The sequence below is a fragment of the Balaenoptera physalus genome, assembly GCF_965194825.1.
Source record: "Balaenoptera physalus genome assembly, chromosome: 13".
Classification (NCBI taxonomy): Eukaryota; Metazoa; Chordata; class Mammalia; order Artiodactyla; family Balaenopteridae; genus Balaenoptera; species Balaenoptera physalus.
Window position 1 is genome coordinate 95455957 of NC_138892.1, and position 24605 is coordinate 95480561.

Sequence of the window (24605 nt, forward strand, 5' to 3'; positions counted from 1 at the left end):
ATTTTATTTACTTAATGGCTTCCCTCCTATTTTTGTCTACTTCTTTGCTTCATCTCATTGTTTCTGTATTACTTTGATCTTATTGGGTTGAATTTCGAGTATTCCCTCCCCTGGTTCCTACTTTTTTCATTTTTCATTTCCTATATGTTACAAAATCCCAGCCAAGTTCAAAACTCATTTTGCATTCCCTTCAAGGTCTGCTTTTCTCAAGCCCATATTTTCATGTTAGTACTCTTCCCACAGATCTTCATCAGCAATTCAAACCTGATGACATTATGATTGCATCTTTAGTGCTTTTCTACTCCAACCTTATTTATCATGCCTGCGTTATTTCCAAAGATAAGGTCTAGCATAACTTCAGAGCAGAGCCTGTTAGCTGTTGCATGTGTGCAAACGGTCCAGGCTACTGAAAGATAAAGCCACTTTTCTACATTCCGGCATTATTCTTAATGTGTTCATTTGCTGGGCTGAAATCCCTTAGCAGGTCAGCTTTCGACTTCTCTTTTCTATAAGCATGTTTCCCTTTCTATCTTACTTCCTATCACCTTGTTCTTGGCTTGTTTGATGAAAAAAATATGGCTCTCGTTTCCCTTCCTTGATTATTTTCCCTTCAAACTGTTTATTCCCACCTCACCTTCTCCTTTATTTATATTTCTCTCACCACATTTCCACTAATGTAAAAGTAAGATCCATTTTCAATGACCAAAAAGCCAAGGCAAAAAGTTCTCCTTGGTCTTTTCCTTGCTTCTAGAAATTTCTGAGAATCCTAACAAAACTTTTATACATCATACCACTGCTTGGATTGCCTAAGCCATACTTTGTATATATAATCTCCTTGTCAAAGGTATACATTTTCTATCTTTTTGTTCAATTAAAATAAAAACTCTCAAAATAACATGTCCAAACTCTACAAGGTGGTGGCACATCTGGGAAGATGAATCTAGACCTAATCTAATCTAATTTCACTTTGCCTATTTTCACTCTTCCTTACCTCTGTCTGTCTTTCCCACTGACTCATTGGTGTATTCCAAAATATTTCCTTAGGCTCTCCTAGATGTCAGGCAGGGTAGCAATCACAGGGGAATACAGATAAGGAAGATAATTCTTGGCCTCAAGGAGGTTCATAGTTTTATTAAAAAAATAAGAGGTAAAACAACTGATGGTGATACTACATGACAAATGCTACTGGTATTTATATACCAGAATTAATTCTCCTGGTATTATATACCTAAGAGAAGGACAGTATGAACAATTAATTCTACCTTTAAAGGATCATAGAGAGATTTGACAGAGTATGAAAATTTCACTTAAATCTTTAAAAACAGCTAACAGGAGGGGAGAAGGCTATAACAGACACAGAAAATGGTATAACAAAGACAGAAATACCTGGGATGTTTACAAATAGCAAAAATGACCATACAGAATAGCAGCAAAGATATCCTTTTAACTGATGTTCTTATTTTACCATAGAAGAGCACCTACCTCGTAGAGTTGTTGTGAAGGTTAAATGTAAATATATATAAAGCCCTTAAAATAGTACCTGTCACACAGTAAATGCTCAAGAAATGTTACCTATTATTACTGTTGTATTATAGATTATATCACATGTATTTCATCTATTCAAAATATTTTATTTATTTACTTATTTTTTTCTGGTTCCTGGCTTGGTTCTGGACCATTGTAGCTGCTGAATAAGTGATCTTATACATGTCTGAAGAGCTGAGGTGGCTGCTACAGCCTCCACTGTAAAAGAATCCGGAGCAATGACAACCATAGCTAAGAAGTGTACCATAAGAAAAATAAACTGGGCCACATCTAATTGCGATTCTCAACAAATCAGATATTTTTTGCACCTTTCTTTTTTAAGACAGAGTCAAAAGCCGGCGAAACAAGTTCATATGTAAGATTCACTGAACAATCCTACTAATACAGTAAGCCTTGGGATCAGTACAGAATGTAATCCAGCTCAATAGCTTTTATCTCCTACAGTTACACCAAAGGTCATATACATTACTTCATCTGAAGTTATAATCAGATTAATTTATTTGTTCAAGGTCACAAATTCTGCAAGATGGAACAAGAGTCCAGGTCTTCTAACTCCTATGAACATGGCTCCTTCCCCTAAAACATTTTGAGAGATTCCTAAACAAGATTAAACCAAAAGTAGACTACGAATCACTTAGTTGAGCAAAAATGTAAACACACCCTGGCTAAGTTTTTACTTACAATGATGTATAATACTAGACTAACGTAGTTACGTATTTCCACCTTTCTCTCTTTAGAGAATTGTGTTTGAGAGAATAATAGAAATGGCTATCGAAACTGTAAGATAAAAATTATTATGAATGTAAATGACAAACCCCTTTCCTTTTGAGATTTATGATGCTAAATTAATGGGAAAACAAAAGCCATGAAGAATTCCAAACATGAGAGAAGAAATGTTACCAGACTTGCCCTCCTGCTATAAATAACTATATAACTGAGCAAAATACATAAGGCAACTATTTTTAGGCACTGGGAAATTGCCAGCTCAAGATACAGACCTTAAGATAATTAAGATAGACAAATAAGCAGACAAGGACTTTAATCAGCTGCTACAAATATGTTCAAGGATTTTAAAGAAAGAATGATCTCAATGAGTGAAAAAATGGGAAATAGCAGAAAAATTAAAATTCTAAAAAAGAATAAATGGATTCTGAAACTAAAAATGTTCAGGAGCATAAATTTCAATGGATGGTCATAAAAGTAAATTTAAGGTGGAAAGTAAGGGTCAATGAACTTGAAGAAAGATCCACGTATATTAGCCAAGCAGAAAAACAGAGGCGGGGGAGAAAGATTAGAATTAAAATGAATAGGCCCCAGTAAGCTGTGAGACAATATCTAACACTCAGGTACTTGGGTCCTAAAAGGGAAGAGAGTGGGGCAGAGAAGTCCTAAAACAACAACCTACAAATCCAAGAAGCTCAGCAAACTACAAGCAGCATGAATACAAAGAAAACCACACTTAGGCACATCACAGTCAAATTAGTGAAAAACAAAGATAAAGAGAAAATACTGACTGGGTATTTGATAAAACATTACTTATAGGAAAACAAGAAGAAATAGAATTCCAAAAAATGGAATGATATGGTTAAGTGCTGAAATAAAAATAAAACTGTAACCTGAAACTCTATATTCAGCAAACCATCCTTGAAACATGGGGGTGAAATAAAGACATTTTCCAATGAACAAAATCTGAGAGAATTAATCACCAGCAGACTACAGGAAGGATAAAAGATGGAAATGACATGTAAAAGACTAGTTTTACTTAGTTTTTTTTTCCTTTTAATTTCCTTAAAAGACAAATGACTGTCAAAACAAAAATCACATCATTTTGAGGAATAGTTTATAAATAGTTGGAAGAAGAAGTACATTAAAATAATTCAAAGGACTAATGAGGGTGTAAATGGAACTGCTGTAAGGTTTTTACATTTGTGACATTTGAAATGTAAAGTGGAATACAGGCATACCTTATTTTATTGTGCTTTGCTTTATTGCACTTTGCATTATTACACTTTACAGATATTGCATTTTCTACAAGTTGAAGGTGTATGGCAACCCTGCATCAAGCAAGTCTATTGGCACCATTTTTCCAACAGCAGTTGCTCACTCTGTGTCTCTGTGCCACATTTTGGTAATTCTTGAAATATTTCAAAAATTTTCATTACTATTATATTTGTTATAGTGATCTGTGATCAGAAATCTTTGATGTTACTACTGCAAAAAAGATTACAACTCTTTGAAGGCACAGATGATGGTCAGCATTTTTTGCAATAAAGTATTTTTTAACTAAGGTATGTATATTGTTTTTTTAGACATAATGCTATAGTACACTTAATAGATTATAGTACAGTGTAAACATAACTTTTATATGAACTGAGAAACCAAAAAATTCATGTGATTTGCTTTATTGCAATATTCGCTTCATTGTAGTGGTCTGGACCCAAACTTGCACTATCTCTATGGTACATCTGTAATGTTAATTCTAAGTAGACTGTGATAAGTTAAAAATGTATACTGTAATTTGCTAGAGCAACTACTAAAAAAATACAAAGAGGTTGTAGATAAAAAGCCAATAGAAAAAATAAAAATGAAGTGCTGTATCTGATGAATGCAAAAGGTGGCAGGAAAAGAGGAACAAAAATAGATCAGAGGACTTCCCTGGTGGCGCAGTGGATAGGACTCTGTGCTCCCAATGCAGGGGGCCTGGGTTCGATCCCTGGCCAGGGAACTAGATCCCACATGCATGCAGCAACTAAGTAGCCTGCCTGCTGCCACTAAGACCCGGCACAACCAAATAAATAAATATTTAAAAAAAAAAAAAAAAAAAAAAAAAAAAAAAATAGATCAGAACAAGGAGGAAACAAATGGCAAGATGATAGACTTAAATCCTATCATATCAATAATTATGTGAAGTGTATATGGACAAAACATTTCAATTAAAAAGCAGAGATTACCACAATGAATTTTTTAAACATCTGTCTCTAAGGGATAACTTTAAAGATATAACCACAGATGGGTTGAAAATAAAAGGATGGGAAAAAGATATACCATGAAAACGGTAAGCACAAGAAAGCCAGTGTGGCTAGATTAATATTAGACCAAGTGGACATTCAGACAAAGGTCTAGTACCAGAGATAACAAGGGACATGTCATAGTGATGAATAAGCTAATTCAACAGGTAAACATACCAATCCTAAAAGTGTCTATACTTAACAACAGAGCTCCACAATAAAGTTAGAAAAAGCTGACAAAACTAAAAGGATAAGTATGCAAATCCACAATCATATCTGGAGATTTTAACAGCCCTCTCAACAATTAATAGAACAAGTATACCAAAGTGAAACCAAGCAAATCAGATCTAAAAAGTGTGATCAATCAACCTGAGCTCTTTGAAAAGACTAATAAAACTGGCAGACCCCTAGCAAGACTCTATTTTCTACCGAAACAAAACAAAGAACAACAACAATAACAACAACAGAAAACAAAAATGACCAATATCAGGAATAAAAAAGGAGACATAACCATAGACCCTACAGACATCAGACTAATAAGAGAATATTACAAACACTTCAGACCAATAAATTTAGCAACTCGGGCTTCCCTGGTGGTGCAGTGGTTGAGAATCTGCCTGCCAATGCAGGGGACACGGGTTCGAGCCCTGGTCTGGGAGGATCCCACATGCCGCGGAGCGGCTGGGCCCGTGAGCCACAATTACTAAGCCTGCGCGTCTGGGGCCTGTGCTCCGCAACAAGAGAGGCCGCGATAGTGAGAGGCCCGCGCAACGCGATGAAGAGTGGCCCCCGCTTGCCACAACTAGAGAAAGCCCTCGCACAGAAGCGAAGACCCAACACAGCCATAAATAAATAAATAAACAAATACTTCAAAAAAAAAAAAAATTTAGCAACTCATATATGTGTACAATGAAAAGCCACTAAGCAAACTCCTTATACACAGAACAACGTGATAGATCTCACAGCTATTACCTCGGGGGTGGGGGAGGGGAACAAGCACAAAAGAGTACATACTATATAAGTATAATGTTCCAAAACTGGCAAAGCTAATCTATGGTGATAAAATCAGATCAGTTATTGCACCTGGAGCAGAAGGTAAAAAAGAGTGGAACTGATTGCAAAGGGGAACAAAGGATATTTCTGGTATGATGGAATATACAGATTGACCAGATTGTCAAAACTCATCATATCATACACTTAACACTTGAACTTTATTGAATGTAAATTTACCTCAGTGAAGTTGATTTTGAAGAAAACAATAACAGTTTTAAAAAATACTACAGAAATAGGATGAAACATGAGTTTAGTCCATAAATTTTTTTAATTTAAAAAATCTTTCAAAACATACTTCATTTATGTTATATACCTTCTTAACAAAATAGGAAGCATAAACTGTGGGCCAGGAAGTGCATGATACTTCACAAAGATGTGCCTTTAATTCATGGTAAGATCTAGCACAGTGCCTTGGGAGACAGCTGGGTTACAACTGAAAAAGCAATACACCTGAAGCCAGAAGACCTGGGTTCAAATAATGACTTATGTGATCAATTAGCTTTGAACCTTAGGCAAGTCTCTCCATCTTAAGTTTCTTCATCAACTACAGGGCTGGTGTGAAGGTGAAGAAATATTATTCTAAAGTATCTGGTAAAAACACCTCACAGACAAAGTTATATTACTCACAGTAATAGACACTGATTAGATGAAGAAATGAAGGAGATAAACAATGACATGGACACGGATACAAGCCAACAGGAACAGGGGAGAGCGTGTTTCTAGTCACATTTCTGTCTGTGGCTGCGATGGGTGGGATGGAGGATGGAACAGAAGTGTCCAAGCATGGGGACCTAATACCATGTTCCTATCTATGCAGTAGGTGCAGTGAGTAGGACAGGGTTGGCTGCCGGCCCAGAATGAATATACTTTCACTGTGACCTGGATCACGGCATTCTGGGCTAACTCCCTTGTCCTGGTGAGGAGCACGAAAAGGGAGGCTACTGGTCTACCTAAGACTCCAATGGGCCTTGCCCAGGTTCCTGAGAGTTGCAGCATCTTCTATTACTGGGGGCCTTTGAAACGCCAACATAACTGATGTCCCACTCTTTAAAGTGTTCCACTCTTCCCTATCCTTGGGTTTTCAGAGATTTCGCTCTAAATGAAACAAGCAGGGCAGAGATCTTTTGGATACAGCAGCAGTGACCAGAGTAACAGCTTCATTAATGCCTAGTTGGCTGATTTTCAGTAGAGTTCCAGGGAACGATGCTTCGTTTGAGTCTTCAAAAAGTGCACGAGTAGAAAAATCTAGAGGGTGACCACAACAAAGGCCCAGATTTAAGACCTGAAGAGTCACGTATCTTCCAAACATGGAGCCACTAGTAGGGCACCTAAAAGTCCAATACTGAGTCACAGCATAGTATGATAAGTTATCTGATAGACGTTTTAACAGAACACTATGAGGGCATGCAGAGGGGATAATAAACCAAGTGGTGGGGGAGGAAGCAGTATTGGGGAAATATCCTCGAAAAGAGTGACAACTATGCTGAATCTAAAGATGTTCAAGAGTTATTTGGGCAAGAGGCATTCCAGGCAGGGACACAGCAGGTACAAAGATTCCAGAGGATTGTACGGTGCCATGTGCAGACCACAGCGGGTAATTCCATAGAGCTGGAGCATATGGTATGCCGGGAAAATGAGGCGATGGCAGAGGCACAGGCAGGGTCTTGAGAAAGACCTTTTTTATTTTTATTTTTTTGGCCGTGCCACACGTCTTGCAGGATCTTAGTTCCCCGACCAGGGATCGAACCTGGGCCCCTTGCAGTGGACGTGTGGAGTCCTAACCACTGGACCACCAGGGAATTCCCTGGGAAGGTCCTTTTTTAAAGTCGGGCTGAAGGAATTTATATTGTATCTTGAAAATGAAGGGGAGCCGCTGAAGGATTTTCAGCAAGCAGTACCACAACCAAATTGGCATTTTAAACAGATCATTCTGGCAACAGTGTGGAGAACAGATTGAAAGGGGACAAAAGTAGAGACAGGGAACACTAGTTAGGAGACCGTTGAAGTGATCCATGTGGGGAATGACTGTGGTCTAAGAGAGCAGCACACAGAATGGAGCAAGGACGTATTAGGTACGGTAAAAAAGTAGAACTCTCAAGACTCGTTCACTGATTCATATGAAGGTGAGAAAAAGCAATCCAGCATGACTCCCAAGTTTCAACCTTGGGCTTATGACTGGCTAGACATGCTGTTTGTAAAGATAAAGAATAAGTCAAGCTACATTTCAAAATATAAAAAACGATGACACTGCCCTAAATTTAAGAAGAAAAAATGAACACAAACAAAGCACAGGCTGCCTTAGACAGTATGGATACGGATCTCTGAGAAAAATCAAACCCTAAATTCACAGAGAGGAATAAGTCAGTTAAAGAAATTCCTGTCTAACATATGTTGATGAATGAATAATCAAAGAATTACGCAGAAGGCAATTCACTAACAAGAGAGCCATCTACTGCCTTACAAGGATAGTGCAGTGATGAAATGCCACCAAAAAATGTGGAAGAAAGCCAAGTTTGCGACCATTTCCCACTGCACATGTATTCATAAAGTATCTGACCCCCCACCAAAACAAACTCCAAGTGGTTAGCACTTTCAGCTAATAGCCAAATGCTCTGACTCACTTATTTCTTCTAAAAACATCAATTCAATATATACCATCATTTCAATATAAAACCTGGCTTACCTGCCATCATTGCTATCATACTGGCTTTATAGACATTCGTAAGAGATCCAAGTTCTCCTGTTGCTAAGATGGTTTTGAGATGAGCCTCCCCACAGGCCTTGCGAAACTGACGAATCTCATCATACAGGGCTGGGGAAGGAAATAATTGAGGCAGTTACAAAGCAGGCAAGTGATAACATTACTTGGCAGCCATTCAGAGCTGGTAGAACCCATCTCAGATTTAGGAAACATAAACCATTTGTCACTTTCTAAAAATCACCCCAATTTAATATCGCCTCAAGCATTCTGTTGCAGTTCACATCCTGTTACAAGGAATGCTTAGTTTGCTACCATGAAACTCTTTCTATGCCCTGGCCCAAGGTCCTGAGCCATGGAGCTTTTAAAATATCATTATAATGACATGCAAATTACAAATAGTTTTTACCGCTTCCATATGATGGTTACTTAGAATAAAAAAGAAATCCATCTACCAGATATACAGGGGTATGCTACTTTGCAAACTAAAGAAAAAAATCCTCAGGTCCTTATTAATTCTCACATTCACACAAAATAAGTTCTCTTGTTGGAATATAAAGCAGGCCTTTCCTGAGAGCTCTGCTAATGGTAATAAAGACAAAAGAGCTTGCCCCACTATCTGCCAGGGTATGTGTCTATATATCGGACTATAAAGTGCTGAGTCTGGCCAGGTAGTGACGGATGTACGTACACAAATCCAGCTGTAGAGGAATTCAGAGATGCAGCTTTGAATCTATTAACCCCTGACCCCAATAGCACATCTGGCTTTCTAGAACTCCATATAGCACTCTGAAAGCAGTTGGATTAAAAAAAAAAAAAAAAAATTAGTCTCAAGTCAGCAAACTCAGTCAAACCATGAAAGTCATAACAAGATAAACAAAACTTGTCTTCTCAATCCTAGAAAACTTGAACTTAACCTGAACCTCGACAGTGAAAACTGAACACAAATAAAGGCAAGGATTCTATTACAAGATGCACAGTAAAGTCCAGTGTTCATTGCCTCCAAGAGGTACCCACAGGCTTTTGAAGAAAGAATTGAATATTTTCACAAATCCCTAATAATCAGTAGTTTTGAGTATTAGAGACGATCTGAGATGCCACACCTCCCACCTTACCCTGTGTGTCCCACGTAAACTATGAGAAAATCATCTTACCCACACATCCAATATGACAACATGTGAGAATGGTATAAACAGCCAAAGACTGTGTGGCAATAACAGTTTGTACTCTTTTAACTCAGAGCATAAATCTTGGATGGAATGACATTTACTGAGTTACCAAATCTAAAAAGAGAAAGTTGTCCTCTAAGAACGAATGACAAGGAAATCTCTTGATCTAAAAATTCAAGAAGGCTAGGGACTTCACTGGTGGTCCAATGGTTAAGCCTCTGTGCTGCCACGGCAGAGGACAGGGATTTGATCCCTGGTCGGGAAACTAAGATCCCACATGCTGTGCTGTGTGGCCAAAAGAAAAGAAAAAAAAAAATTCAAGGAAATCAAAAAATAACTAGAAACAAATGACAATGAAAACTCGACAACCCAAAACCTATGGGATGCAGCAAAAGCAGTTCTAAGAGGGAAGTTTATAGCTATACAAGCCTACCTCAAGACACAAGAAAAATCTCAAATAAACAATCTAACCTTACACCTAAAGGAACTAGAGAAAGAAGAACAAACAAAACCCAAAGTTAGCAGAAGGAAAGAAATCATAAAGATCAGAGCAGAAATAAATGAAATAGAAACAAAGAAAACAATAGCAAAGATCAATAAAACTAAAAGCTGGTTCTTTGAGAAGATAAACAAAGTCGATAAACCATTAGCCAGACTCATCAAGAAAAAGAGGGAGAGGACTCAAATTGATAAATTAGAAATGAAAAAGGAGAAGTTACGACACTGCAGAAACACAAAGCATCCTAAGAGACTACTACAAGCAACTCTACACCAATAAAATGGAAAACCTGGAAGAAATGGACACATTCTTAGAAATGCACAACCTTCCGAGACTGAACCAGGAAGAAATAGAAAATATGAACAGACTAATCACAAGTAATGAAATTGCAACTGTGATTAAAAATCTTCGAACAAACAAAAGTTCAGGACCAGATGGCTTCACAGGTGAATTCCATCAAACATTTAGAGAAGAGCTAACACCCATCCTTCTCAAGCTCTTCCAAAAAACTGCAGAGGAAGGAACACTCCCAAACTCATTCTATGAGGCCACCATCACCCTGATACCAAAACCAGACAAAGATACTACAAAAAAAGAAAATTACAGACCAATACCACTGATGAATATAGATGCAAAAATCCTCAACAAAATACTAGCAAACAGAATCCAACAACACGTTAAAAGGATCATACACCATGATCAAGTGGGATTTATCCCAGGGATGCAAGGATTCTTCAATATATGCAAATCAATCAATGTGATACACCATATTAACAAATTGAAGAAGAAAAACCATATGATCATCTCAATAGATGCAGAAAAAGCTTTCGACAAAATTCAACACCCATTTATGATAAAAACTCTCCAGAAAGTGCGCATAGAGGGAACCTACCTCAACATAATAAAGGCCATATACGACAAACCCACAGCAAACATCATTCTCAATGTTGAAAAACTGAAAGCATTTCCTCTAAGATTAGGAACAAGACAAGGACGTCCACTCTCACCACTATTATTCAACATAGTTTTGGAAGTCCTAGCCACGGCAATCAGAGAAGAAAAAGAAATAAAAGGAGGGCTTCCCTGGTGGCGTAGTGGTTAAGAATCCACCTGCCAATGCAGGGGACACAGGTTCGAGCCCTGGTCCAGGAAGATCCATCCCACATGCTGCAGAGCAACTAAGCCCGTGCGCCGCAACTACTGAGCCTGCGCTCTAGAGCCCGCATGCCACAACTACTGAAACCCGCATGCCTAGAGCCCGTGCTCCGCAACAAGAGAAGCCAGTGTGATGAGAAGCCTGCGCACCGCAACAAAGAGTAGTCCCTGCTCGCCGCAACTAGAGAAAGCCCGCGTGCAGCAACGAAGACCCAACGCAGCCAAAAAAAAAAAAAAAAGAAATAAAAGGAATACAAATTGGAAAAGAAGAAGTAAAACTGTCACTGTTTGCAGATGACATGATACTTTACATAGAGAATCCTAAAGATCCCACCAGAAAACTACTAGAGCTAATCAATGAATTTGGTAAAGTTGCAGGATACAAAATTAATGCACAGAAATCTCTTACATTCCTATATGCTAATGATGAAAAATCTGAAAGAGAAATTAAGGAAGCACTCCCATTTACCACTGCAACAAAAAGAATAAAATACCTAGGAATAAACCTACCTAGGGAGCCAAAAGACCTGTATGCAGAAAACTATAAGACACTCATGAAAGAAATTAAAGATGATACCAACAGATGGAGAGATATACCATGTTCTTGGATTGGAAGAATCAATATTGTGAAAATGACTATACTACCCAAAGCAATCTACAGATTCAATGCAATCCCTATCAAATTACCAATGGCATTTTTTACGGAACTAGAACAAAAAATTTTTAAATTTTTATGGAGACACAAAAGACCCCGAACAGCCAAAGCAGTCTTGAGGGAAAAAAAGAGAGTTGGAGGAATCAGACCCCTGACTTCAGACTATACTACAAAGCTACAGTAATCAAGACAATATGGTACTGGCACAAAAACAGAAACATGGATCAATGGAACAAGATAGAAAGCCCAGAGTTAAACCCACGCACCTATGGTCAACTAATCTATGACAAAGGAGGCAAGGATATACAATGGAGAAAAGACAGCCTCTTCAATAAGTGGTGCTGGGAAAACTGGACAGCTACATGTAAAAGAATGAAATTAGAACACTCCCTAACACCATACAGAAAAATAAACTCAAAATGGATTCGAGACCTAAATGTAAGACAGGACACTATAAAACTCTCAGAGGAAAATATAGGCAGAACACTCTATGACATAAATCACAGCAAGATCTTTTTTGATCCACCTCCTAGAGTAATGAAAATAAAAACAAAAATAAACAAATGGAACCTAATGAAACTTAAAAGCTTTTGCTCCTCAAAGGAAACCAAAAACAAGACGAAAAGACAACCCTCAGAATGGGAGAAAATATTTGCAAATGAATCAACGGACAAAGGATTAATCTCCAAAATATATAAACAGCTCATGCAGCTCAGTATTAATAAAACAAACAAGCCAATCCAAAAATGGGCAGAAGACCTAAATAGACACTTATTCAAAGAAGACATACAGATGGCCAAGAAGCACATGAAAAGCTGCTCAACATCACTAATTATTAGAGAAATGAAAATCAAAACTACAATGAGGTATCACCTCACACCAGTTAGAATGGGCTTCATCAGAAAATCTACAAACAACAAATGCTGGAGAGGGTGTGGAGAAAAGGGAACCCTCTTGCACTGTTGGTGGGAATGTAAACTGATACAGTCACTATGGAGAACAGTATGGAGGTTCCTTAAAAAACTAAAAGTAGAATTACCATATGATCCAGCAATCCCACTACTGGGCATATGCCCAGAGAAAACCATAATTCAAAAAGACACATGCACCCCAATGGTCACTGCAGCACTATTTACAATAGCCAGGTCATGGAAGCAACCTAAATGCCCATCAACAGACAAATGGATAAAGAAGATGTGGTACATATATACAATGGAATATTACGCAGCCATAAAAAGGAACGAAATTGGGTCATTTGTTGAGACGTGGATGGATCTAGAGACTGTCATACAGAGTGAAGTAAGTCAGAAAGAGAAAAACAAATATCGTATATTAACACATATATGTGGAACCTAGAAAAATGGTACAGATGAACCGGTTTGCAGGGCAGAAATTGAGACACAGATGTAGAGAACAAACGTATGGACACTAAGGGGGGAAAGCGGCGGGGGTTGAGGGTGGTGGTGGTGTGATGAATTGGGCGATTGGGAATGACATGTATACACTGATGTGTATAAAATGGATGACTAATAAGAACAAAAAAATAAATAAAATTTAAAAATTTTTAAAAAGAAAAGAAGAAGGCTAATCTGCAGTTAACTTATGATTTAATTAATGATTTTTCTACCTAGTACAATGTTGCCATCAAAAGCAAGCTTAAGAGTGAAACAAATGTGGATTTAAAACCCAACTCTGTCACTTCCTGTGTGACCTCAGGCAAGTTATTTCTCTCAGCCTCACTTCCATCCTTAAAGTGTCAGTAACAATATTTACTTTATAGGGTTATATGAGGATTAAAAGAGAAGATATATATACAGTACTTCACACATTGCCTGTCTTACTGTAAGCACTCAAAAAGTTTAATCATTAAGCTCAGAATTCTAGTAAAATGAATTTTCACTAAGTGTTGTGTGATAAAAGTCAAATCATGGGGCTTCCCTGGTGGCGCAGTGGTTGAGGGTCTGCCTGCCGATGCAGGGGACACAGGTTCGAGCCCTGGTCTGGGAAGATCCCACATGCCACGGAGCAACTAGGCCCGTGAGCCACAATTACTGAGCCTGCGCGTCTGGAGCCTGTGCTCCCCAACAAGAGAGGCCACGATAGTGAGAGGCCCGCGCACCGCGATGAAGAGTGGCCCGTGCTTGCCGCAACTGGAGAAAGCCCTCGCACGGAAACGAAGACCCAACACAGCCATAAATAAATAAATAAAAATTAAAAAAAAAAAAAAAAAAAAAAAAAGTCAAATCATGCTGCATGGCCTGACCCAGCCAACTCTTTGTACTGCACCGAAATTTTGTTATACGGATTAGTGCTTACAACCAGTGAGCCATCAGATAAGGCCTGAAAATATTTTATCACAGCATTTGTTAAAGTGAACTTTGGCCTGTATAGCAAAATTCTTAAAACATTGATCCTGAGCATGTTTATGAACAAAATTACCACCAGCCTTTTTCTAAAACATATTACCTTTTGACCCAGTGAATTTCTTCACCTACAGTTAAAATTAAGCAGAAAAAAACAGATGTATTTTATGACTCAATTATCAGCCACCTGGAGTTTACGTTTTTTAATCCATGATCCAAACAGAATTAACCAAAAATGGTCACTTCAAGCTTAACTGGATTTAACAAATATGGGACTAGTGCCTTCTGATTCTTTAACTGCCAACTCCTCAAATCATTTTACTGACCTATTTCACCACATAACAGGATCAAGGTTTTCTGAGCAAATAACTTAAATCTTTAAAAATCAACATTGGGAAAGTTGTTGTTTCTGTTACCATTCTGCCCAGAGTATACCAGGACAATTACATCAAGAAGCACACACCAAGTCTGGCCTTTTTAAAGCGTTGCCTGGGCTCCATCAAATGAATGCTTCTCCTTGGTCCTTTGAATCTTACTGAGTGATGCAAAGATGAAGAACAGTTAGGGATTTTCCTCAGTACTGCAGCATCAGCAATGGCAGCAGATCCAAGCGTCCACTGGCCACCAGCCAGCAGTATGGTACCCGTGCTGGCCGGTGGAAGCAACGCCAGCAGTGGCCCTGTAAGCAGCCTCTTCCTGTGGCACAGCTGGCTTATTCTCGGCTCCCTACTCTTTCATGGTCCTGCTTGTTTTCTAAGCCTGGTTCTCCAGGCTTCGCACTGATTCAGTGAGCTACTCTACATCCTCCTAACAAATCCCTTTTCAGCTTAATCAGCATTGTTTTCATTAGTTTTTAACCCACGACTCCAGTATAACACATACAGAAGACTGGGGAAGTATGGCGTAGTGGGCAACAGTGTGGGTGCTCCAATGGCCTGGATTCAGATCCTAGCTCTGAACTACGTTGTTATTTGATCTGCACAAAATTACTTAACCGTTGCCTTGGTTTTCTCATCTATAAAATGGGGATAAGAGAGGTTCACATATTTTGTGGAGTTATTTCGAGCATTAAATAGGTTACTATACATTAAAAGTTCCAAGGACAGTATCCAGCACCTAGTTAACAATCAGGGAATGTCAGTCACTTGTTCTCCCGCTGCTGGTAGTGGCGGTGATGCCGTTACAGTTTCTGCGGAGTGCGTATCACGTTCAGAGCACAAAGGGACTGGTAAAAGCAGAGGACACCATGAGCTACGTTTCCTAAGGAACATAAGATACGACCTCTTTGGGGCACTAGAACAGAAGTCTAGTTTACTATATCACAAACTTCTTTTAGCTTTGTTTGTTTTAACTCAGAGCCCATGCTCCTTTGGATAGCAGAGACTGCTGGTATAAGACAGTTTTGGCTACTTGCTAGTCATGTAAACTTGTAGGAATTAGAATTTTTCTAAGCCTAAATTACTTAGGGGGCTTCAGTTTGCTCACATATTTTGGGGAAGATTAAATGAAAGAATACATGTAGCTAGAAGAGTACCAGGCATTTGCTAAGCATTTAATTATTCCATACTAGTTTTCTATATTTTTCCTTATGTAGTTTCTGAAATCCAAAAATAACTTTAAAACACAAATCAAAGCAAGTACTGTCCTAATACTTATAAAAATATACTTAGAATTTACAGATCTTACTTACAAAAAAAATAAATAAATAAACCGTTTCACTCCAACACAAACCATGGAAGCCACAAGAAGCACAGGTAGTTTTGAGCATCTGGCATTGCAGTAATAGTCACCCTGGAAACTAGATAAATGCCGTATGCGCATCAAAGCAACCTGATGGCTGAAATGTAACCTAGTCAATCTCAAATCATAACGTCCTTTACCATACTCAACTTTCACTTTCCTTACAATATGAATAAGCAAAACAATGGAAAAACTAATGGGTGGGTTTCCTCCTACATTTGCAGGAAAGGACAGCAGCAGGATGTAGATTTATATAATTGCTACAGGACTATACATGTGGAGGAAATTACAAGTGAAGTAATAAGTGCAAGAGATCTCCTTCCAAAAAATTCCTCATTAGGAATCACTACCCAAAAGAATTAAGAATCCTCCAAGTTTTCAAAGCATCTTCCTTCAAAAATTCTCAAAGCGTTTTCTACACATTGAGGGACGCTCTTACCAGTGAGGGTTGGGAATTCTGGAAAACTTGGTAAAGCACAACCAGCCTGAGTATGCAGTGCTGGGCCAGGGAGACAGCCTGCACGGTCAAGAGATTGTTACATACAAGGGAACTGAGCAAATAAGTAACTATACTGATGAAAATGGGAGGAAAATTTCTCACTGACAAGAAAAAGAGGCATAAATATAGAAAAAGAGAGGGCAAGAATAAACCACGTGCTGTTGGCTTGTAATGGAAGTTATCCGCGTGAACTCATGGTTCTAAGACAGATAGATAGATAGATACAGACAGATGTATGCGTGTTTGTATGTGTATTGTATACATTCACATATTTTGTAGAGCTTTCCACTGAGAAGGCCTAGAAACAACAACGCTGTAGCAATGAGTACACCTAGCACCCAGATCTTGGTTTCTAAATACCAGTCTTCAATAAAAGGAAGCAGAGCTCCTTGAGAAAATGGCTGATTCCAAGCCTGGGGTAGAGAAAGCTGAAAATAAGCCAGAAATATCTTTTATAAGAATTACAAGGACGGTCTTAGAGAAAAACGGAAACATGTCAAAAGGACAAAGGAGCCAGTTTCAAGCAGCTGCCACTTTCCAAATCTGGGACAATTTGAGTACCAAATAAATCATGACAGTAACGGATTATAACCAACCGAGTAAAATAGGCACCCATGAGCTCTTACAGAGAGGAAGAAAGGGAGGGAGGAGAAGGTAATGCTAACTAATAAGTATAGAAGAAATGATGGAATTAGAAAGTCACCATTTGGCAACTATCAGAGTAATAACTGAAGAATTATCAATCAACACTAAAACAACTGAGTACAAGTTAGATAAGGAACAGGAGATTAACGTAGTCTCAAAATATCTCCATTCATAATGGATGTTAATTACCTATTAAAATACAAAATACTTATTAATTTTACAATGGAGAAACTCGGCAGAAACCATATTAGCCAAGTAAAAAAGTAACATCATCAATAATGGGACAAATCAACATCTTGGGACTCCTGAAATAATGCACTGAGAAGAACAGAGCAAAAGTTCAGTGTTATTCCTATCAAAAATACCTAACTTGAACCTAATCATGAGAAAACACGCAACACACCCGAACTGAGGTACACTTTACAAAATAATAGACCTCTATTCTTCAAACACAAGGAAAGACTGAGGACTATTCCAGATTGAAGAAGCCTAAAGAGACATGTAACAATTGAATTTGGACCTAATTAAAACATTACTAGGATAATCTGCAAAACCTGAACAAAGTCTGTGGATTTAATGGTAGTATGATAGTGCTAATTTCCGGACTTTGATGGTGTACTGCGGCTTCGTAGAAGAGCGTCCTTCTTTTTAGGAAATACACACTGAAGTATTTAATAGTAATGGATCAACAGCTCTGCAACTTCATCTCAAATAATTCGAAGAAAAATTATATCTATATCTCTATCAATCTATCTATTGATATCTATCTGCATACACACAAAGAGAGAGACAGAGAGAGAGAGAGAGGGAAGGCAAAAAGATAAACGGGGTAGAATTTTATAATTGGGGAATCTGAGTGAAGAGTAAACAGGAGTTTTGTGTACTATTTCTGTAACTTTTCTGTAAGTTTTAAATTATTCAAAAATAAAAGTTAAAAAGTTACAACAAATGCTGTTGTAATTTATTTAGCATCCAGGTATTTTTATCATGGGAGGGCTTTTGAAACTATCAACCATTCTACTGTTTTGTAAAAAAAAAATGTGTGATTACATGTGGCACATATTATTTTATAACCTGCTTTTTTCCCCTTTGATATATCATAGACATCTTTCCAAATTAATAAATACAGGTCTGTAGCACAATTTTTAATGGCTGTACAATCTTCCATTGCATGGTCGTAAATAATATATTCAATCATCTTTCTATTATTGGATATTTAAGGTTTCAGATTTTTTGCTCTTATAAACAATACTTCAGCAAACACCCTTATAGTTAAGTCTTTGCATACATCATGACATATTCCTTAGAGCATTTATTAATTTTTCTGCTCACATACTCATAATACATATTCATTGCTAAAAATTAAAACATTACAGAAACAGAAAATTCCCCACTTAAAAAAAAAAAAGAAAGAACAATTCTTCCACGTACCAGAAAAATAATAATTTGGAAGGCTATTATAAAAGATGACTGACAAATGAAAATGGAATTCAAATACCTCGACTGCAAATTAGTCCGAATAATGCAAAATTTAACAAAACACACACAGCAGAGAAGTGGCTGGCATAGTGATGTCACATTAAAACACCTGATAATAAATGTTTTGACTTATAACGAGGTTTTCAGGAGTAGTGAGAGTGGGTATACGAGAAACCCAGGATGGATTACATTGTAGATGCTTAATCAATACAACGGCACAACCAGCAGAGGTGTGGTCTCCTGTCTGTCCCGTCTCATCCCTCCTACTGGTGCTACACTGAGGAAGAGGAACGGAGGTCATAGCCTGACCTTCAGCTTGTCACTGCCAGTGGGAACAACAGGCGGGGCTGTGCTGGTGGAGTGGTCCCTGGTAGGACTCAGAGAACTCAGCCAATCTGGGAAAGGCCTGTGTGCATGAGGATGCTGCTCCAAGGGGTGGAGGGGCTCACACTGCATCAGTTTCAAACAGCATCCGAAACAGGGTGACCACTGGCTCTACCTTCTGCCTCCCCGTGTTAGCAGGAACTCTCATCTAAAGCATTCTATTTTTCTCTACCTAAAATTATCCTCTTTCTTTCCGGCTCCCACCTAAAAGGAAAAACAGATTCCTAATTTTGTGGCTGCTGGCAACTTGTTAGGTTTTCTGGAAAAAGCACTGCTGTAGACATAGAAAACTATGTTAGTGAAGCTTTCATGTATAGGAATTATGAACTGAGTAAGAATCCAAGTGTTTAAAGACAGTATCTCCTATCTACAAGCCATGAAGTAGATTTCCCTTTATATTTCATGCTATTCAAAGTCACTTAAAAAATAATTGTTAACGAACATATCTAAGCAATTATTTTTTGAGTACCGGAAAGATGTTCAACACTGCACATGAGTGGCCTGAAAATAACTCTTAAGATAATTATATGTACAGTCAAACACTTAATATAAAATTATACAGCAACTTTTTCATCTAAAAAAGCCACAAAATGTTCAAGAACAGTTCTCATCCACTAAGGCAACTAATTAATCTTGTAAGACTAAAACAGAGATGAGCTAAAACACGAGGTAGTAAAATAACCTGCAAGAGATAAAACACACACATTTTTGTCAATAGTATTTGAAGTTTTGAAGAATCCTAGCATTAAAAAAAATAATAATAGGGCTTCCCTGGTGGCGCAGTGGTTGAGAATCTGCCTGCCAATGCAGGGGACACGGGTTCGAGCCCTGGTCTGGGAGGATCCCACATGCCGCGGAGCAGCTAGGCCCGTGAGCCACAACTACTGAGCCTGCGCGTCTGGAGCCTGTGCTCCTCAACAAGAGAGGCCGTGACAGTGAGGGGCCCGCGCACCGCGATGAAGAGTGGCCCCCGCTCGCCGCAACTAGAGAAAGTCCTCGCACAGAAACGAAGACCCAACACAGCCAAAAATAAATAAATAAATAAATAAATAAATAAATAATTAAAAATAATAATAATAATAATAATAAAATAAAAGCAAACAGTTGCCGTAAGTATCTCCAGATTTTTTCTTTTATAAACAACCCTCAAAACAGAGAGCACAGATTATGGGCTATGTGACTCCTCCCCAAAAAGTGTCTATACATTTAGAGATTGCTTTTCTCATAAGATACTACGATTAACAGCTCTCCAAAACAAAGAAAAATCCTAACTTCTTTTAAGAGATGTTCTTTCTACCACCCTTCTTTTGTAAAAATAAGCGAATAAGAAAAATAAATTGTTGCCCAGAGTCAAGATTTTCAAGATCTACTTGCATGCAACACAATGACAGATACTGTGGCTTCGGCTGGAATATTTCATTCTCTCACCCTAAAGCTCTTGAGAGTCATGAGGCATGTACTCCACACACCAAATTTGGGAAAGCAAGTAAAGCTGAAGAATTGAACGGGGTAAAAAAAGTACGTGAGGCTCTGGATACAGAAGACAAACAACATTTCCAGTTGTGATTCTGAGCACACAATGCTGGAAAAATGTCACAGAAGTAGCCACCTCTGGAGTCATGTGTGCTGGTGCTCCAGTGTGGCATGGGTTTCCAAAAACTAGTAAAGCCAGTTCTAGTTCTTAGTAAGCTCAAGGTCCTGGAAGATTCTTGAATCTGATAGCATTTCCATGTCACTGGTAATGTATTAGGTAAATACATGCAGCAGAGAGAGAAAGGTCATAAAAAAGTAAAAAACGAACACCTCTGTATATTTACAGAACATGGAATGCATTTAATTTTCAAAACCTGCTCAATAAGGTTTATAAGATGATGAACCTCTTCTGGTGAATTCTTTCTTCAAAGAACTGTTTATGGAACGCAACTGAGGTGTCAACTTCAATATCATCATTAAAAAATACCGTGTTACAAGCCCTTATCATTGGAATAATACACACAGACAATGAAAACACGAAATATAAAATCACAGGCCGTTGTAGCTCTGAAAGACTGCAGAAGTCCTTATGTCTTATCCCCTCACTGGTAGCTTATTTAAATGGAGGCAGAGAGAAGTGAAGTATTTGCCCAAAGGACTCAGTGTAAATTAGCAAAATTATAAATACTAAAACCCGTGGGAGTTCCTCTTCATTAACTCAATGCATGTGCTGTGTCGATACTTCCCTTGACAACATACTATCCTCATCAGGAGGAAGAGGGGGAAAGAGAGGAAACCGCAGTTGGCAAGGAGGGATTCATCTGGGCCAAGCAACAGGATAACCAATTTACGTACGTTATCTAATTTAATCCCTATTATGACCCCATGAAGTAGATACCGCTATTCCTATTTTACCTCACAGAAGGTACAGAGAAGTTAAGTAACTTGCCTAAGAGCAAACAGCTACTGACGATAGCACCAGGATTCCAACCAAGTTCTGTCTAATGCAAAGACCCTGCACAGACCAACTATTTCGGGTCTCCTGGAGTGACCCCCTCTTCTTCCTCCACAATGTATCCCTTCTGGGTCTGTGCCTCCAATGACAGTTGACCCATCTGGTGGGCTAGGTACCCCCCCTCTCTCCCGGTAGAGCACAGGAGAGCTGCTCTCTTCATCTCAGAGCACAGTCTTCCCAGGGAGAGGAGAACTATCCCCCCAAGAGCACAGAAGTAGATGTCTCTCTGGCTGAACGCACCAGAGTAACACTGTTCCTTAAGCCTGCTGTTCACGGCTAACTGCAGAGCAGGTTAAATAAATGGCAACACGTGGGAGATACGATTTGGACTAATTAATCAATATGTAAATCCAGCAATGCTTCGATTATGCGGCACCTAAACTATGTAGAATCAAGAACTAGAAGTTTTGGGGGACTTCCCTGGCAGTCCAGTGGTTAAGATTCCACACTTCCAGTGCAGGGGGCACAGGTTCAATCCCTGGTCAGGGAACTAAGATCCAGCATGCCACATGGCAGGGCCAAAAAAAAAGAACTAGAAGTATATTAAAAACAAACAAACAAAAAAAAGATGCTCCAAGTTAGTGCTTCTCCTTAGGACCATGGGATGGCAGGGGAAGAAGGGGTGGAATTAAAATCACCTGGAGTGATTTTCAGTGTAGACTCCTACTCCTCCCTTACATCCAACCCCCAATTCTGATATCACACATACTCAGGGGAATGTGATAGATTCTGTGAGGAAGGGAGCTGGGGCCAGTAATCGGAAAGTGTCTGTCAGATAATTCTGAGAACCAGCAATACATTCCACACCCTCTCCAGTTAAAACCACTGTCGGAGCAGTAAGTCAGATGGTGCACATTTCTGTACCCAGATGGAAAGGAGTGAGGGAAGGACAGTATAACGAGCTGACAGTAAAAAGCCTAACAGCAAAGGACCAGGCACGACAACAATAACAAAGATGTTTAAATAAAAAGATATACAAAATCCAAAAACAGCACAACAGTCTGGACCATTAGCTATGCGGCAAGTCACCTTGGAGACTTCAGCAGCCCCTAAGAACATCACTGGATTCCAGGATAATATACAGGCAAACCTCAGAGATACTGCGGGTTCAGTTCCAAACCACCACAATAAACCAAACATCAGAATAAAGTGAGTCACATGAATTTTTCAGTTTCCCAGTGCATATAAAAGTTATGCTTACACTACACTTTAATGTATTAAACGTGCAATAGCATTATGTCTAAAAAAACAATGTACACACCTTAATTAAAAAATATTTTATTGCTAAGAAATGCTAACCATCATCTGAGCCTTCAGCAAGTCATAATCTTTTTGTCATGGTAACATCAAAGATCACTGATCACAGATCACCATAATAAATATAACAATAATAATGGAAAAGTTTGAAATACTGAGAATTTCCAAAATGCGACACAGAGACATGAAGTGAACAAATGCTGTTGGAAAAACGGTGCCTACAGACTTGCTTGACACGAGGTTACCCCGAACCTTCAATTTGCAAAAATCTGTGGCATGCAACAGAGAGAAGTGAAATAAAATGAGGTGCCTATAACCACTGATACAATAGTTCTGAATGATCTGGAAAAAACTGTATTTAATAGAAAGTGTAAATAAAGTCAGGGAAATGTAAATATTTTTTAATGAATTTCTTTCTAAAATGGCTAGATTCTCTGCTTTGGTCAAGATTCACTGAATTTGAATGTCTACTTATGTGAAACTAATCGATGAAAAGCATCGTTTCATGGGGAATCATTTTAGTGGGGAAATGGAACGCGGATTCCAGAGTCAGACAGATGCGGGTTCCGTGCTCTGGAGGTTTGGTCCTCAGCACAGGGAACAGCCGAAATCAGTGAGGATAGGAGGTTTCCAAGGGAGAGTGTGCAGAGTCTGAGAAGTCTGAGAGTTTGCTGGGACAGAACTTGAGGACCCGACACTTCAGTGATGACAGAGGAGGCAGAGGAGCTTGCAAACAAGACGCAGGAGTAATCAGAAACACGGAGGAAAACCTGAAGAAAGTAGGGTCACCAAAGCCGTGACAAGAGAGTGTTTCCAGGAGGAAACGGTCCATTGTGTCAACTGCTGCTGCACGACAAAGCTAAACGACTGAAGAGTATCTCCCGGGCATAGCAAAATAACAGGGCATTGTTATCTTGGAAAGAACAGATTCAAGAGAAACAAGTACATACGGCTCTTTTAAGAATTTCAGCCACAAAGGGGAGAATGGAAAGGGAGACTCAGCTGGGGATGAGGAGGAATGGTGACATGTAGGCTTTTTTTTTTTTTTTTACTGGATAAGAATGTTTGGATGGGGACTTTCCTGGTGGCGCAGTGGTTAAGAATCCACCTGCCAATGCAGGGACCGGGAAGATCCCACATGCCACGGAGTAACTAAGCCCGTGTGCCACAACTACTGAAGCCCGCGCGCCTAGAGCCCGTGCTCCACAAGAGAAGCCACCGCAATGAGAAGCCCGCGCACCGCAATGAAGAGTAGCCCCCGCTCGCCGCAACTAGAGAAAGCCCGTGCACAGCAACGAAGACCCAACACAGCCAAAAATAAGTAAATACATTTATTTTTAAAAAAAAATAGAATGTTTGGATGTATGCTTGGATGCTGATGGGATGAGCTCCAGAGAGAGGTGGAGGCTACAGGAGAAAAGAATGGCCCATAAAAGGACCAAGGCTGTGAAACTATGGGAGGAGGTGGGAGCCACAGCACGGCCCAGGGACTGGACTCAGGAGGAAGGAGAAGAGGAGGAGCGAGGGAAGTAGATCTGATGCAAGGACAGTGAGAAGTTCCTGCGTAACAGATTCTATTTTTCCCGAGAAGCAGCAGGTAGGTTGTCTGCCAGTACTTAAGGAGCCTCAAGGTGGGTGGAAAAGTTAGAAGTTTGAGGGAGTAGATGTTAAATGGTCGTCAAGGAGAATCCAAGAAGAGGAATACGAGCCCTCTCCAGTCTCCCCTTTGAGTTCATACCCTAAGCTGTGGACCCTTGTGACCATGAGAAATGGTGAAGATACACTCTGAATGGCCAGGTTTAGAAAACAAGAGTCTTTCTTTTGTGCTTTAACCAGTGTCCTACACACCTCAGTGCACAGAGAAGAGGATCCTGGATTAGAAGGTGTAACAGCCTCACAGGCACTTCCATCAGCAAATTCCAAGAAATCAATGTTAGGCTCATATTTTAGTAAACAGCTAATATTAAA

At 39.1% G+C, this 24605-nt stretch overlaps 1 protein-coding gene across 1 annotated transcript in view; it reads right to left on the bottom strand.

The window, feature by feature from the left end:
- Window positions 1–24605, bottom strand: part of DERA (deoxyribose-phosphate aldolase) — a 163637-nt gene that overhangs the window by 86693 nt on the left and 52339 nt on the right. Inside the window, exon 6 of the mRNA XM_082421945.1 lies at window positions 8290–8418. Within this exon, the coding sequence (XP_082278071.1) occupies window positions 8290–8418 (129 nt within the window). The remainder of the gene's footprint in view (window positions 1–8289; window positions 8419–24605) is intronic.